At 41.3% G+C, this 17,198-nt stretch overlaps 1 protein-coding gene across 1 annotated transcript in view; it reads left to right on the top strand.

The window, feature by feature from the left end:
• Nucleotides 1–17,198, top strand: part of LOC149227656 (uncharacterized) — a 453,281-nt gene that overhangs the window by 15,522 nt on the left and 420,561 nt on the right. The window contains exon 2 of the mRNA XM_089375544.1: nucleotides 14,733–14,907. Coding sequence (XP_089231670.1) covers nucleotides 14,733–14,907 — 175 coding nt within the window. The remainder of the gene's footprint in view (nucleotides 1–14,732; nucleotides 14,908–17,198) is intronic.

Here is a 17,198-nt window from a genome sequence, read left to right as displayed (position 1 = left end):
TGTGTCAATGTGTTGATTCTTGTGCATATGTTTGTTTTTGTATTACAGTGTGATATCTGCAGCAGTATTTATTTTAATGTTTGTTGAAGTAATTTCATGAATAACTTATGGTGAAATAAGTAGGAGAAGTAAATCAGTTGTTGCAGTGATAGAATTTTCACAACTCCCTTGCAAGGTCCTCCTTGCAATCCTAGATCAAGTTGTTTGCTCCAATCAATATAAGGTTGTCAACATAGAGCACTAGAATGAGCGGAAGCCCTCTAACCTTGATGTAGTATAGGTTGGCATCCACCTCACTCTTAGTGAAGCTCAATCCTCAAAGGTAGCTGCCAATACGAGTGTACCATGCTCTCAGAGCCTGCTTGAGCCCACAAAGAGCTCTCTTTAGCTTGCACACATGTGTGTCTCTGTTGAACTACTTAAACCACTCTGGCTGCTCCATATAAATCTCCTCCTCAACCTCTCTGTTGAGAAATGTTGTCTTCATGTTCATCTGGTGGATCTTCCACCCCATCTTTGTTGCTTGTGCCAGAATAGTCCTAATGGATGAATACCGTGCTATTGGGGCAAAGGTCTCATCATAGTCTATGCCCTCAATCTGTGAGAAGCCCTTGGCCACAAACCTGGCCTTGTACTTCTCCACACTCCCATCTGCTCCATGCTTCACCTTGTACACCCAGCGTGAGCCTACTACTGATTTGCCCTTTGGTCATGGCACAATCTCCCAGACATCATTCCTCATGATGGAGGAATATTCCTCCACCATGGCATCCTGCCAAACCTACTGAGAAGTTGCCTCCTTATAACTAGAAGGCTTAGTTTCCACCACCTTTGTCATTAGTGCCATATATCTTGTGTACCTTTGTGGCTGCTTGCTTTGCTTGAACATGGTGCTAGGAGCTTCAAACTGCTGCGGGGCCTCTTGAATCAACTTCTCGGCCCACTTGGCTTCATCCTCCATGTGTTAGGAGTCTTTAATTGAGTAGCTGCCTGCTCTCGTCTTGGTCTCATCTCCTCATCATCCTGCTATGCATCCTGCTTTGGATCCTACTGTGCGGGCCTCTTGCTACTTGGCTGAGACTCAATTTGTGATCCTGGCTAAGGTTCCTCCTTCAGAGCAAGTAGCTCCTCCATCTCAGGTAATCCAATCTGCTCTTGCTCTAAGGACTCCCTTAGAGCTCTAGACTCCTTAAACTTCACATCCTGCCTAAGAACGGTCTTCTTGAGTCTTGGTAGATACCCTGTATGCCTGTGCTGTCTCATTGTATCCCAAGAAAATACCCTTCTTTGATGTGGGTTCCAACTTCTTCCTACTATTTTTGGACACATGGTAGTAAAATTTTGTGCCAAAGTTATGGAAGTGTGAAACATCAGGCTTCTTTCCTGTGAAAGCCTCCTCCGATGTAACTTGTCCAAGAACCCTGTGTGGACTCCTGTTCTGTAGAAATACTGCAGTGTTGCATGCCTCTGCCCACAAGAACATAGTAGTCCTTGATCATGCAACATGGCCTTGGCTGCTCCAACAATACTGCGGTTCTTCCTCTCAGCCACCCCATTCTGCTGAGGGTTATGGGGTGCTATCAACTCTCTCCTAATGCCCTCCTTCGCACACAACTCCTTGAAGGCATTGGAGACATATTCTCCACCATTGTCACTCCTCATTACCTTGATCTTTTTCTCGGTCTGTTTTTCTACCAGGGCCTTAAACTCCATGGACTTGGTTAAGACTTCATCTTTCTTCTTCATGAAAGATATCCATGTTTTCCAAGAATAATCTGTTAGGTCCCTATACTACTAGTGTAACCCCTTATTATTATTAGTGCAACCCCCTTATTATATTGTTGTGCCCATGTAGTCCCCATATTGTTATTATTGTACCCCATAGAAGCCCAATATTGTTATTGTTGTGCCCTTACATTATTATTGTTATGTCGGCTCTGATTAGATTATGACCCCTTAGACTTCTATATATAGAAAGGAGGTCTTGCCATTTGTATCATCCAAGAATTGTTCATTTGTGTAATGTAAAGGAGGTTGCCCCCTCGAAGAGGCTGATTTTTAAGTCGTTGATCTATCTTTTCTATCTTTTTGTGAGTTGCTTTCATAACATTTGGTATTAGAGCTTTGGATTCTAGGGTTTTGCTGCTCTAAACAGGTCATCGTGGCATTTTCGCTATAAGTTTTGCTTTGCGAAGTTTCAGAAGCTAAAAAAAAAACCATTTGAGCCAAAATCGTTCTGAACCTTGGGTACAAATTTCAGATCTTGTCTTGCTATATTTTCAGAGATATGATCTGAGGAAGTTAGGGTTTTTGCAAGCTCCAGAATTCCATCTCAAATAGGTCATCGTGGAATTTTCGCTATAATTTTGTTTCTACGAAGGTTCAGACTCTGAAATTAAAACCCATTTGAGCTGAAATTTCGGTGAAACTTGGGCCCGAATTTCAGATCTTGTTGCAATAATAACAATAAGGGGTTACACTAGTAGTATATAGATATTTCAGATATTGTTATTATGACGAAAAGGTAGTTGAGGAAACTCATGATGAGGAAAAAATAATGTTAATCATGATTTCATAGAATCTAGTGTTGGATTCCAAAGATTGATACGAGGAAGTTTGACGGCAAGGATCCCATAACATTGGATACTACAAATGGAGAAATATTTTGATCTAGATGATGTGCAACTGTTACAAAAGGTATGTTTTGCATCTTTATATTTAGAACCGAATCAATTTATATGGTATAAAGGGCTTTGTTATCGTAAACCACTTGTCACCTGGTCAATTTTCACGGAGGAAATGATAGCATATTATGAAGATACAAAGAGCAACACCTTCTTTAACCAATTGATAAATCTCAAACAAAAGGGTTCAATGGCAGAGCACATTGAGGACTTCCAAAAATTGAATATAAGGGTAAATGATATTCCAGAGATGCAGAGGATTGATATCTTCATAGGGACTTTAAAGGATAACATTCAACATGAGATTCGTTTTTGCGAACCTGATTCATTGGAGAAGGCATTCAGGTTGGCAAGAAAAAATGAAAGCAAAATTATGGCAACAAGAAATCCTACCACTCACAATTATAAAGATGGAAGTGTTGTTGCTCCTAGCGTTCCACAACCTACAAGGTTGACACCACAACAATTGGAAGAAAAAGGAGAAAATAACCTTTGTTACAGTTGTGATAGAAAATACGCTAAAGGTCAAAAGTGTGTTGAGAAGAAATTATTTTACATTGATTGTGAAGTGGAGGAAGAAAATGATCAAGAAATGTCAAAAAATGAGGATATACACCAGGAACCAACCCCAGAGAAAGAAGAAATGAATCCAACCATATCTTGTAATGCATTGGCAAGAATTAACACTCCTTAAACTCTCAAGATAGAAGGACATATCAAGAAGAAAAAGGATAACCTCACTTTCGCGCAGAATCGAATGAAACAACAAGCAGATCAACATCGCAGTGAAAGAAGTTTTGACATAGGCGACTAGGTATTTTTACAACTACAACCATACAAACAAATGTCCCTCAAGCAAGCTAAGAAGGATAATAAATTATCACCAAAGTACTATGGTCCTTACAAGGTGTTGCAAAAGATTGGTACTATGGCATACAAATTTGAGCTTCCTGCATCTTCTTGAGTGCCCCCAGTTTTCCATGTTTCATGCTTAAAGAAGGTTATAGGTGACAAGCTCCTAGTTCAAACAATATTGTAGGAACTTGATGAGGAAGGAAAAATCATATTGAAACCTGAAGCAGTCATGGAAACAACCTGACAACTATGAAATCGATCAATTTCAGAGTATCTCATCAAGTGGAAGAACTTACCCGCTGAAGATTCCACATGGGAGGACGAGAATTTTATACAGAAACATCCAGAACTACTCAAGCGTTGAGGACAACACTTTTTGAAGGAGAGGGGCATGTCAGATCCCTATACTACTAGTGTAACCCGTTATTGTTATTAGTGCAACCCCCTTATTATATTGTTGTGCCATGTAGTCCCCATATTGTTATTATTGTGCCCCATAGAAACTCACTATTGTTTTTTTTTTTGACATTAACGGTTATAGCTTTTATTTATGGCGGCAAACTGCCTGCCGCTAGCGTTTACATTTCAGTTTGTCCAAACTGTTCAGCATTTACATTTCAATGAGTTCATAATCTGTTCTGTCCAACTCACGCCGAGAACAGGAAATCTCACAACTCCGCCTAGATGAAGGATATAACGACTGAGTTCGACGGGCTTCTTTGGACAAACCCTGAAGCAGCGCGCAATGGAGAGTCGAGCTTGAATGAGACCTCGGTTTCTATGGAGGATATACAGGCGGCATAAGGATTTTCAACGCACAAGTTGCCATTCTTGAAACTGCAGAACGAATGATTCCATTGGGGAATGAAAAGCTTTGATGGTATTCAGTTATGAATGGAAGTCATTGTTCGGATGTGAGAACAGTGGAGATTCTGGACAGGATCTGAGATGATTTTAGAGGAGATTGGGTCCGCGAGAGGAGATTTGACAGGAGAGAGGGTGTTAATAAAGGGATTGTCTGAGAGCGTCCTGAGATCAAGACTATAAGCTTTGCAATTACCTTGAGGGAAGGACCCATGGAACAGAGTATGGCGGAGCAGCGAAAACCAAAGGCTCAGAAGGAGCAGCTGATCGAACAGAATGAACCTTATGGAATAGGACAGTAGGATTCCTTCGAATTAACCACCAGAGCTCTTCGGTTGCAGAGGGAGCCAAGATTGGCCTCCAAATCTGCTTGAGAATTGAGCCCCCTTAGTATGTGATAGAAGGAGATTTTCCTGAACTTAGGCAGTAAGAGGTGAATTTTTTGGATAACAGTGGCTAAATGGACCTGATGAGGAGCCTTATGAGAGGACATTGCTTGGATAATGAGCCTAGAGTCTCCAAATACACAGAGAGAGAGAATGTTTCGGTTAATCGCCAGGTTCAGTCCTTGCCACAGTGCTAGAGCCTCTGCTCTATTGTTGGTTTCGGTGCCCAGGCCCCAATGGAATCGCAGTTCTGTTGATCCTCCAGGTTTCAAGAGCACCCCGCCACTGCCTGCCGCCCCAGGGTTTCCTTTAGAAGCCCCATCGAAGAACAAACAGTATTCATCTAAGGCTGATCTCCACTTTAGAAACTCCTGTTCCTCCAGCCTGATCTCCCAGTTGGCATGGATAGGAGCAGAAGGTGTGGGTCTTTCGTTCAGATTCGGTGCCAGTTCTTGGAGCCATTGCTCCTCTTCTTTGAGCAACTTCAGTTCATTCCTGGCAGTAGAGTTGACTTCCAAAGCCTCGCTTAGCAGAGCTTTGATTTTAGAAATTACTCTTGTAGGATTGCAGCTTTCTCCTCTGAAGATCCTATTATTTCTCTCCAACCACAGCTTCCAGCATATAAATTTAGGGATCCACATCCAGCTTATTTTGAGAAGACTTTTTTTTTTAAGGCAAAAGGGAGATAGAATGACCCAGGTTCGGAAAAGATTAGAGATGCTTTCTGGAAGAACAAAATCTGCATGGTTTAACCTCAGAACTCCCTTCCAAACTACCTGAGCAAAAGGGCAGAGCAACAGCATATGGTTGACATTTTCTTCAGCAGCCAAACAAAGGGAACATCTGGAGGGCCCTTCCATCCCTCTTCTTCTCAAGTTGTCTCTGGTGAGAATGCTATTGTGCGCAACAGTCCAACAGAAAAAGTCAATTTTGGGGAGAGAGGGGAAATCCCATATAAATTTCCATATAGCTGGATTAGGAGGAGCATAAGGGACAGCCAGAATACTTTTGTAACCTTCGGCAGCTGTGTAAGAGCCTGAGAGGGAGCCCCAGCCTCTTTTGTCTTTAGAAGTGGCCTTTGAGGGAGACTTGCCTTGAAGCAGATCCAGCAAAAGTGAAGCTTCCCCCTGCCACCTATGAGGTATCTCTCCCAAATTCCAACAATCCCAAAGCCTATCAGTGTCGTTCTTCCAGGTGGAAATGTCCCACAAGGTGTGCAAGTTGGAGGACTGAAGCCAAGCTCTGATATTTGCAAGCCCCTCCACTTGAATCAGCGGTTGGTCTCCAAGAATTGAATCTTCCCAGATTTTAATTTTTCTCCCATTACCTGGGATCCAGTAAAGTTGCTGGCTGAACTGCTCCATAGCATGATTGCAGAGATTGAAGATCGGGGATCCTTTTAAGGTTCTTGGAGGCTTATCCAGGCATCTCAAGCGTTGACCTTGGAAGTATTTCTTCCAGATGACTCTTTTGCTCCAACTTGATTTACCGGAAACTAAGTTCCACAAAATCTTGGATCCCAAAGCAAGGTTTTGAGCAGCCAAGTTGCGCAGATGGAGGCCGCCTTCCAGGAGAGGTTTCTTGATGGTTTCCCAGTTCACTAAATGGATCCTTCTGTCGTTGTTGTTCCCACCTTCCCAAAGAAATCTTCTCAACAAACTGTCCATTTTGCTAAGAAAGGATTTGGGGGCGAGGAGAATTGAGTTTTGGTAAAGCGGCATACTTATAAGGACTGACTTCATCAGGATGACTTTCCCTGCATTATTCAGCCATGAGGCACCCCAAGCTTGAATTCTGTTCTTTAACTTATCGAGCAGCGGCATCCAATGGGCAAGTTTGGGTTTGATTTTGAATATAGGGATCCCGAGATATTTAAAAGACTCCCAATTACGATTCCCATCCATTTCTAAAAGCCTTGCAATGTCAGACAGCTCCTTGATCGTGCAGTTCCAGCCATAGATTGAACATTTCCGATAGTTAATTTTACTTCCTGAAATCGATTTGTAAATGTCCAGCTCCTTCTTGAAAGATCTGGCAGAGATTAGGCTGGCTCCTCCAAGCAGCAAAGTGTCATCTGCGAACTGTGCATGGTTGATATCCTTCACTCTCTGAGTCGTTCTAAGGCCCGGTAGAATTTGAATCTTCTGGTTGTGATCAAGCTGGAAACTGAGGACCGAGGCCTGAATAGCATAAAGGAGAGGAGACAGGGGACAGCCTTGTCTGAGGCCTCTAGAGGCTTGGAAGAAGTCAGTTGAGCGGCCATTGACCAACGGAGCGATCCATGGCGAGGCAATACAGGCATTCACCCAGCTTATGAAGTCGGATGAGAAACCTAGATTCTTCATTACATTGAACAAAAAATCATGTCTTACCCTATCAAAAGCATTAGACAGATCGAGCTTAATAACCATACCTTTCTCTTTTCTTTGGCAACTTGAATGGACAGCTTCTTGCACCAGCACAATGTTGTCCAAAATCTTTCTTCCTTTTATGAATCCGCCTTGATTTTCAGGGATGATGGTTGGCAGAATATTCTTTAACCTGTTGGAAATTATTTTGGAGATCAGCTTGTAGCTAGAGTTGCACAATGATATGGGCCTAAATCTGCTAAAGTCAGCAGCTCCTTTCTCCTTTGGGATCAATGCTAGAAATGCCGAATTGATGCCACCGCCCAGCTTTGCACAATTCTGGGATTTTCTGACCATTCTTAGTAAATCTTTGTTGATTGTCGACCAGCAGGCCAAGTAAAACCTGACGGTGAACCCATCAGGTCCTGGGGCTTTATCAGGCTCCATAGAATCCAGAATATGCTTAATTTCATCCAAGCTGATCGGAGCAGTCAGCATGGCGTTGTCCGAGTCCTTAACGCTATTGGGAATTAAATCCATCGGATAGGCCTGGGGGTCTATAGGGTTTTCTTCAGGAGCCGAATAAAGATCTTTGAAGAAAGAATAAGCAGCTCTCTTAATGCCATCAAAATCCTTTATAACTGTGTTTTGGTATTGTATCTCAGAAACTGTTTTGAAGTGCTTTCTGGCTTCGACTTGCTTGTGAAAGAAGCTGGTGTTCCTGTCTCCGGACTTTAACCATAAATTTCTAGATTTCTGTCTCCAAAATTCTTCCTCCTCCCTGCTAGATTTGTGAACCATTTTTTGCAGCTCGACTTCTTTTTGAAGGAGATTTTGAGTTACAGGACTGTTCTCCATTGCTGTTTGATGGGCAGCAAGTTTGTTGAGAGATTCTTTTCTTTTGGCAGTGGGTGTTTCCAATCTTTTTGCCCACTCCTTAAGACTTCTTTTTAAAACTCTAATTTTCTCTTCCCACACAAAGAAAGGGGAACCACGGACAGGCCTATTCCAGGCATCCGAAACTACATCTTGAAATCCTTCTTGCTGAATCCACAGAGGGCTGAACCTGAATGGAATGGGGCCTAAATTACCATCCAGTGAAAGCTCAAGGAGGATAGGCTTATGATCAGAAATGAGGTTTGGAAGAATTTTAGAAGTGGCCATTAGACCGCAAGTCAGGAAGGATGAGTGGACAAGGAATCTGTCCAAACGGGCAGCTATATGATTTGGGGCTAATCTTTTGTTGGACCAGGTGAATTTGCCTGAAGTAGGTTTTATATCCTCCAGGTCCCAGCCCAGCATAATATCTTCAACCCATTCTCTAGCAGGGTCCCTTACAATGGAGCCTCCCTTTTTCTCACCAGAAGCAAGGGTGACATTCAGATCCCCTGCAATGATAATATTCCCTGGATTTTGTTCTGAAAGAAAAGATTGAATCGAGTTCCAACAAAATTTTTTTTCCCCTGGCAAAACAGGAGCATATACATTAAACATACTTACCTGTTGACCAGAATCTTTGTGAAGGAGCTGAGTGAAAAGCCAATGGGGATTGCTTTTTTCTTGAATGAGATCATAAATGGAGCTGTTCCAGAAGGTGGCTATTCCACCAGAAGCACCTCTTGCGCTAATTGCTCTTCCTGGACCTTTTTGCCAAAATACTTTACTGGATTGGAGGAGAAGGGGTTCCTCCAGCTTAGTCTCCTGGATGAGAAGGATTTCAGGCGAATATATTCTCACTATGTCTTTGACGGCTTCCTCTTTCAACCTGCTGCCTAATCCTCTACAATTCCAGGAGACGTATTTCATTATTTACTGGTTTGGGGGATTGAGGCTCCTTTTGGAGCCCTGTTACTCTTGCGCCCAGATCTCGTATTCATCATTCCTTTGAGGGTTTTTTGAGAACCTTGGAGAACATCTAGGTAAGTTTTTTCCTCACGCTGTTTCTTCTTGGATTTCCGGCCCCTTGTCGATTTAATAGGAGTGACTTGCGAGTTATCTGTTTCAGAATCTCTCTCTTCCGAGTCCTCCTCAGATTCGGAGGCAAGGCTGATGTGCTCTTCATTACCTTCTTTCCCCTGCTGACCATCATCAATCGGAGGAGCCGATGATTCTCCTTCAATATCTTTCACTTGCTTCGACTTATTTCCAGTTTCCTCTTGTGTCTCCATGGTTTCCACCTGTTCTCCTGAGGAGGAGCCATCTTTGATTTCAGCATTGGACTTTGGATTAGATTGAGGATTCCCCAACGATGCAGAGGTATTCTGCCCCGAGGGTTTTGGGACAGCCTTTCCCTTTTTAATTTCTTTCCATCCTTCCTCTTCAACCGTGGTCCCTGCTGAGGCTTTTGGGCAGTCACGCTGGAAATGTCCATGCTCATGACAGGTTCGGCATTTGAACGACAACTGCTCGTAATCCAGCTTCTGATAATGCTGCCATTCTCCAACTGATAGCTTGACCGCTTCGGGCAGACCGGCCTCCAGATCGACTTCCACACAGATTCTGGCGCAGGTATATTGGCCCTTGTGATCAGCTTTATCAATGAAACGACCCAGCCCATTTCCGATCTTCTGCAGGGATTGATAGCTCCAGCAATGTATCGGGAGATTCGGGAGGCGAACCCAGACCGGCGCCTCCTTAGGGACATCTACGGAGGGGTCGAAGTCGGGGCTCCATTTATTTAGGTACAGGCCTTGATTTCCCATAAAATACGGCCCGTTTCTGAACACCAAATCCCGATCTTCTTTGGTTGTGAATTCAAAAATGAAGTAGCCTCGTCCCACAGCATAACAGATCACATTGTTTTTTAGCTGAGGTCTCCAGTTCCTCTGAATCCATTCGTCCGTGATTTTTGTGGATGGCCAACGGCCCATAAACTGCCCTACTAGGCCTCTGTCAGCCAGAGCTAGGGCGATTTTGATCGATTGTTCCTCTGGGAGAGCAATCTCAGGTATCTCTTCAAGTTTCTTAATGAACTTCGGCGCCTCTGATGTTTTGCGTTTCTTCCTTTGCTGTTTTAATAAGCTGCTGAAGGCGTCTGCAGGTGAGATTGGAGGGGTGGGAGCGGCCTCCCCGCCCCCTGGTCCGCTCATGGCGTCGATCGCTGGCGGCTGTGGCTGTTGCAATCCGTTCAGCAGAGCCGCGCACGGCTAGGTCCTTAGAAACCCACTATTGTTATTGTTGTGCCCTTACATTATTATTGTTATGTCGGCTCTGATTATATTATGACCCCTTAGAATCCTATATAAAAAGGGGGTCTTGTCATTTGTATCATCCAAGAATTGTTCATTTGTGTAATGTAAAGGAGGTTGCCCCCTCGAAGAGGCTGATTTTTAAGTCGTTGATCTATCTTTTCTATCTTTTTGCGAGCTAGTTTCATAACATAATCATCAATGAAAGTAACATAATACCGTGTCTCATAAGAGACAAAGAAGAGAAGGGCCCACATAAATCTAAATGAACTAGCTCCAAAATCCCTTTGGCTTTGCTGTCTCGGCCTTGAAAAGAAGTCTTGGCATACTTGCCAAGTGTGCACCCCTTGCACACATCATGCTGATCAAAACTACATGTTGGTAATCTTGTGGCGATTTGTTGAAGAATCTTCAACGCCCCATGATGCAAGTGTCCCATGCGCCTGTGCCAAAGTTCTCCAACATCTCTACTTTGCTCACCACTTGCCTTGCTGCTCAAGGCTGCGCATGTCTCAACCTGCAACCTATAAAGGTTCTTCACCCTCACACCTATCTGCTTCACTGCTCCAGAAGCTAAGTGCTTGAGGTACGCCTTACCTCTGCTGAAGATGACATCATTTCCCTTGCCCTCAAGGGTAGCTATTGAAACAAGGTTCTTCTTCAGTCCTGGAACATAGAGGACATCTCTGAGATGGAGAGGGCTCCCAGACTCCCTCTCAAAGCTGACAGTACCAACTCCCTTAGATGCATACTTTCCATCATCTCCTAGCTCGATCTGAAACTACATGTCCTGCTCCTTCAGTTGGCTGAAATAATCCCTGTTCCTGGTCATGTGGAAAGAGGCCGTGGAATCAGTATACCACGTGTTGCTTTGTATTGAGCTTGCCATGCAAGCTATCAATGAGAAATCTTTCTCAAACTGAGAAGCAAACCCATCTACTCTGATGTAGCCGCATGATTCTTATTGGACCTCTTATTCCGATTTAGACACGTAGTATCATAGTGCCCAATCTCATGGCAATGGAAGCACTTGATCTTATTTAGATCTTTCTTCTTCTTCTTGCCCTTCTGACTAGGCTAGGCCTTCCATTTGCCTTTCTTGCCCTTGGCCTTATCTGCAAGAGCAAAATTCTCCTCGTCCTCGATCTATGTTCATCTACCATCTCGGGTTCCTCTCCAGATCCCCTCCAGAACGCAGTTAGTCCATAACCTTCCCGATTAGGAAAGTTCTCTTTGCCACTGGCAGCATCCTGGAACCCATACCAAGACTTGTGAAGTTCTAGTAAGGCAAAACTCACAAGGTCATGCTCAGATATAGTGACACCCACACCACCTAGCTCATCTCGAAACTGAGTGAACTTCTTAAGATATGTGACGATGGGCTCTCCTGGTCTCATTCAGATACTCCTTGTTTCTCCTTAAGAGCAAGCTTCTTGGTATAACTAGAACTTTGATATAGATCTAAAATAGCTTTGAACATCTCAAAAGCTGACTTCTTCTCATGGATACGAGGAACTATATGATCTTTCACCCCTTCTAGAATAATCCTCCTGGCCTTGACATCATTCTTAGTATGCTGGGCCAACTATTGGGGATCTTGAGGTGGAGGTATAGCGTTCTTGACAAACTCTCCTACCCCATTATCCTCCAATACTATCACGATCCTTCCTTTCCAAGAGACAAAGTTAAAGGCTCCCTCTAAACAATGATCAACTCTCAGTCCTTGGTATGCCATCCTCCTTGTCCAAAGAACTGCTCTTCACAAATCTGAACTCTGTGTGCTGGTTTTATGCTGTTCCTCGCTCTGATACCATGTAGAATTTCCTTGAAATTCTGAAGCTGCTTGATGAACCAACTGAAACTGGGTTTGATTTACCAAGACCCATAATTTCTCTACTAAAAATTTGCAGCGGAATAAACACAAATAAAAACACAGTCACACAATACAATAACACAATATTTTCTAGGGAACCCAACTGGGAAAACCCTCTGCTAGCTGTAGAGTTTTATTGAAAGAAAATAAAGCAATCTGATCTCCTTACAAGACAATTGTTTCAACAGAGAATACAACTTATCTCACTGCTTGGACTAAGCTAGAAACCTCCCTGCAAAACTTGACCTCTGCTCCCTATTTCCTTGTGCTGTCTGGCTCCCATTCCCTAACGGTGGACAGCCCCTATTATTTGGGAATTCCTCCTAAATCCTAGTGCACTTCTGCAAGGAAATTCTTTGCCAAGGATTTGCGTATAAGCTGCTCCTAGGTATGCTCTTCTCACAACCAGCTCTCACACGAAAACCATGCTCAACAATAATGTTACAACTGTGCCTTTCGACCTCCTTTTATGCAATTTGACTCAGCTAAATCTGACAAGTTAATTTTAGAAGTCGAACTTGTGATTGATTAGTTAGCTGAGTAAAACTTACTCTTGTAACTTGTCCTAGCCTCAATTAGAGATCGAGACTCACTCGTCCCTTTCCAAAAATAAACTAGCACTTGGAGACACACAAAACTGAGCCTCCAAATTCAGCGCATAAGTTAACTGCTTGATGACTCGTTCTAATTTCTAGGAAATCGTGCATGCTAAGGAAGACTTGAGCGAGGTCTATCTTGACTAAGACACTAGTCAAGAAGACCTTTACTCACTACTTTTCAACAGGGCTGAAATTATCAACTAAAACTAACTCAAAACCAAATAATGAGCTAAGCACGCAGGCAATTGGAGGGCAGCTTTATACATCTTACAGTAATGAGGTCATATCTGAGTTTTGAGATTAGCTAGTGTTCTAGGTTTATTACAGCTCCAAAGTCTGAACTTTGGACAACAACCAAGAGAGTTTTGAGGTATGCGCAGGGAATTTGGAGTATGGTATCTTGTATAATAAAGGGGAGGATTTTTTATTTACAGGTTGCACAGATTCAAGTTGCATGGGTTCAGCTGATGATGTGAGTCCACTACAGGTCATATTTTCACCCTTGGGACAATTGTTATTTCTTAGTTGAATAAAAAGCAACATGCAGTGTATCTCCTCTTTTGGAGTGTAGGGCAGCAGTAATAATAACTTGTGAGAGAGTATGGTTGTAGGGATTACTCTGATTTGTAAGTAGAATGAGATGGTACAACTATACCTTTCTTGTGATATCCAACGTGTAGTGAGATTGACAACAAATCTGGTGTTTCATGAGTAAACAAAACATGTGTAGTTGCATTGCACTATATTAGACAGCTTGTGGAAAATGGAGATATAGGGCTGCAATTTTGTGTAACTAAGGAGCACACTGTAGACATCACCACCAAGCATCTGAGCGTAGACATGTTTATAAAGTTTAGAGATAAAATTGGTGTAATTTCACATATGAGCATTGAGGGAGGTTGATAGAGTATATGTATTATAATGGTCATATTATATTGTATTTTACTTCAAACAGTTCTTTTGCATTAGTGGTTAAAATAAAGTGACTTTTGCCTTTTAAATTAATTCATACGTCCCTTTTAGTTACATGATGGTGGTTGCCACAAACTTACATCTCTCCCAGGATACATAATTTTTGCTGTTTCACATATTATTGAATAAGTTATCAAGTTACTTTTCTTTCTCTGCAAGTTTTCTGTGTAAGTGTATATACAATAATTATAAAGGGTATGATGGAAAATGCAAGCTCAAAAAGTATGTCCACAAACAAAAACAAGAAAGATAGGGGATGAATTTGTAGCTTTACCTTGCTACTTGAAAACCATATAGTTAATGCTCTCCGTTTGAAATATTTATAGAGTTAGACATTGGCTTCATAACGATTCTAGTTGTGTCATATATGTGAACTGCCAAGAAGCTGAATTTCTTGATTTGTTTGGGAATATTTAGATACTCTATCCCAGATGTCCATAGTTCATAGTTGTTTGGAGATAGTCTCATTTCATGATAGCTTTCTGCAAGGTTAGGTTTATGTAATGTCTGCATAGAGATTGACGTATTTTGGAAAGCATGATAGATAATGATAGGTAACTGTGGGCAATCCCTAAATTTATGAACTATTGATTTGTTAGCCTCTAGATTTTGTGAACAAAGCCATTCAAAGGGTAATATCATGTTGGACAAACCTATGCATATTAAGTAGTTTCAGCTTTTTATTTTTTTGCATTAAATGCTTAGCTTCTAGCTCTTGGGAGCAAAACTAATCAAAAGGGTAATATTGTGTTGAATAAACCTATGCACACTAAGTTGTTTTGTTTCTTGGATGCATATCATGCATTAAATGGTTCATGGGTTGTTTTGGCAAGTATTCAGTTTAAGGCTTGGCAAGAGATGATAGGGAGATGCAATGCAAGGCTACTCTGTTTTAATTTTTGATGACATGCAAGGAATTTCTAAATATAATTCAGGAATTTTCTTTTTTCCATCTTTAACCAGGGCGTGCAATTCCCTCCTCTCAGATAGTAATGGCTCGCTGTGGTATCATTTCCATTCTTTCCGGACTTGGATTGCAACATATGAAATATCCCCTTTTAGGGTCCAAAAAAGTAAGGAAATTGATCATTGTTCGGGCAATCCTTGGTTTCTTTGCCCTTTCAACATATTTCTACAGGTATGTACATCTTATGTCATCTTTTCTTCTTATAGAAGATAATGTTTTTTTTTTCCTTTATTTTTTCCAAGGAAGTGTCATGGGGAAATCCAAGGGATGCTTCCCCACGTTTATGAATGGCATCCCTAACAGACCTGTCGGTATAGATTAGTGCACCTCACCAAGGGGGATTTGAACCTGGCACCTGCCAGCATGGAAGTAGCCAAATCCCCAGCACCACTGGCAACAACTGGTTGAACTAATCCCTTGGGCTATGCTTTTTTTCCTGTTATGTACCAATGTCTTTCATTCTTGGTCGTTGCACTCCTTACACAGTAAAACTATTCTAAAATCTAGTGGAAGCATGTCTTTGAACAATTCTGTTGTTAGGTTTGAACTTTGCACTTGTAGGATGAGCATGACAAACAACATCCTGAAGCAGAAAATATTGATGTTCTTGTAACAGGATAGTAGGAGTGATTACTTTCAAATCCCTTAGCCAACCTATTACTAAGCACGTCTTACATGCGTTCCTCAATCTAATTAAAGCTGTTCAAAAGCCTACCCTTCTGTCAGTTTTCCATGTCTTGAATGGTCTACATCACTTGTCCTAGTGTTATGACCAATTTAAAATCACTTTTATGGCTACTGTCATATAATTTTAGCTTTCATGTTTTTTTTGCAAATTTGAGTCATTGATTGAATGTAGAATAAATTTCCTATTTCTTCAGGCCAAAATAGATACATATATTTTTTTTGTATTTATGGTATTCGTACACATTCTCTCATCTTCGTAAGCATTGTACCTTTTTCCTTTGTAAATATTTATCATTATAACCTTTTCCTTGGTCTATAACTTGATTCATCCTTGTTTACATCATCTGCATATTTTCATATAGGGTATTCAAAATGTGGGTGTGTAGGTAATGATGGGGTTGCTGAAACTTTTACAGTAATAGGAAATGATAATATACAAATTCATTTGTTGAATTGAGGCTTCTGTGATCCATATCAAGTTTACGATAGATTTTTCGGCGTAAATCACATGGTATTTCATTTGTCGACGCGTTTCGAACCAACCAGTGTGGTTCATCGTCAGGACAAGTTGAGGAGCAGATCAAGCTATGCATGTTAAATAGACAGAGCAGACCTCCAACGGCTATAATTCAAGATCAGGCAATGGCTATAACGGCTAAATTTGACTGGGGAGTAGTTAGATGGACTAGGACCAGGGGGATAAAAATAAGTTAATTTAATTTATCAAATCGAAAGCTATATTATAGCCGTTGCCTGATCTTGAATTATAGCTATTTGAGGTCTGCTCTGTCTATTTAACATGCATAGCTTGATCTGCTTCTCAACTTGTCCTGACGATGAACCACACTGGTTGGTTCGAAACGCGTCGACAAATGAAATACCATGTGATTTACACCGAAAAATCTATCGTAAATAGAAATTCATGTTCATCTCTTTAGTGAAATGATTGCTCCACAGGTATTTATTTACAATGAAATCAGTTGTTGATCATCATTTAGAATAGTGCACCATTTTGACAGTTGCAGCCTCCTTTGGATCTTTGTGCACTAAATAGCCACCTGGACACATTGGCACACTTATTACAGAATTATGTGACTTGGTTCTTGCACACCCTCCAACTGACTTTATGCACACACTGACATTTCTGATTAATTAACTCTGTTTTACATATCTTGGGCTGACTTTCATGGCTCTATCTGTTTTTGGTAGCTGCGCATTAATGCATTTTAAATGTGTTTTAGGCATCGGCTTTATGTATAAATAGGTGCTCATTTTCTCTTACGAGCGGAAGTGATATCTAGTGTCTAAGATATTATTGTACTTTTGACTGGCTTATCATATGACAAAGCAGTTTGCTGCCAATTACTCATGTTCTTTGTGTGATTGCTACCTTTAATTTTGTCTCTTTAGACTATTTTTATTTTATAAAGAAGTCAAATCCTTCAAGCATACCTTAAGGGCATTTTGCCACTTTGGACTATATATTATTGTGGGTCTTTGCCATTTTGTAGTATAGACATGTTCACTTTTATTAAATAAGTTAATAACTTATAGTATTATCATTTTAATTTTTAGTTTTAGTTTTTGATATTTATGGAATCATGGATGGTCATTGGCATGTATCATGTATAATGTCTCATGATCGGTTTTTACAATTCCGATGTAGTTTCTTTTAGGAATTTTGAATAATTTATGGATATTTTCGACTACTCTATATATTTTTTTAATAATATTTTTGTGGTTCCCTTTTTGCTCTAGGGAAATTTGGGGGGAAC

The sequence above is a fragment of the Pinus tabuliformis genome, chromosome J (assembly GCF_031772625.1).
Source record: "Pinus tabuliformis cultivar Carrire ecotype Pingquan chromosome J, CPIR1, whole genome shotgun sequence".
Classification (NCBI taxonomy): domain Eukaryota; kingdom Viridiplantae; phylum Streptophyta; class Pinopsida; order Pinales; family Pinaceae; genus Pinus; species Pinus tabuliformis.
The sequence above is the reverse complement of the archived record's forward strand: the minus strand, read 5'-3'. Positions and strand labels throughout refer to the sequence as shown.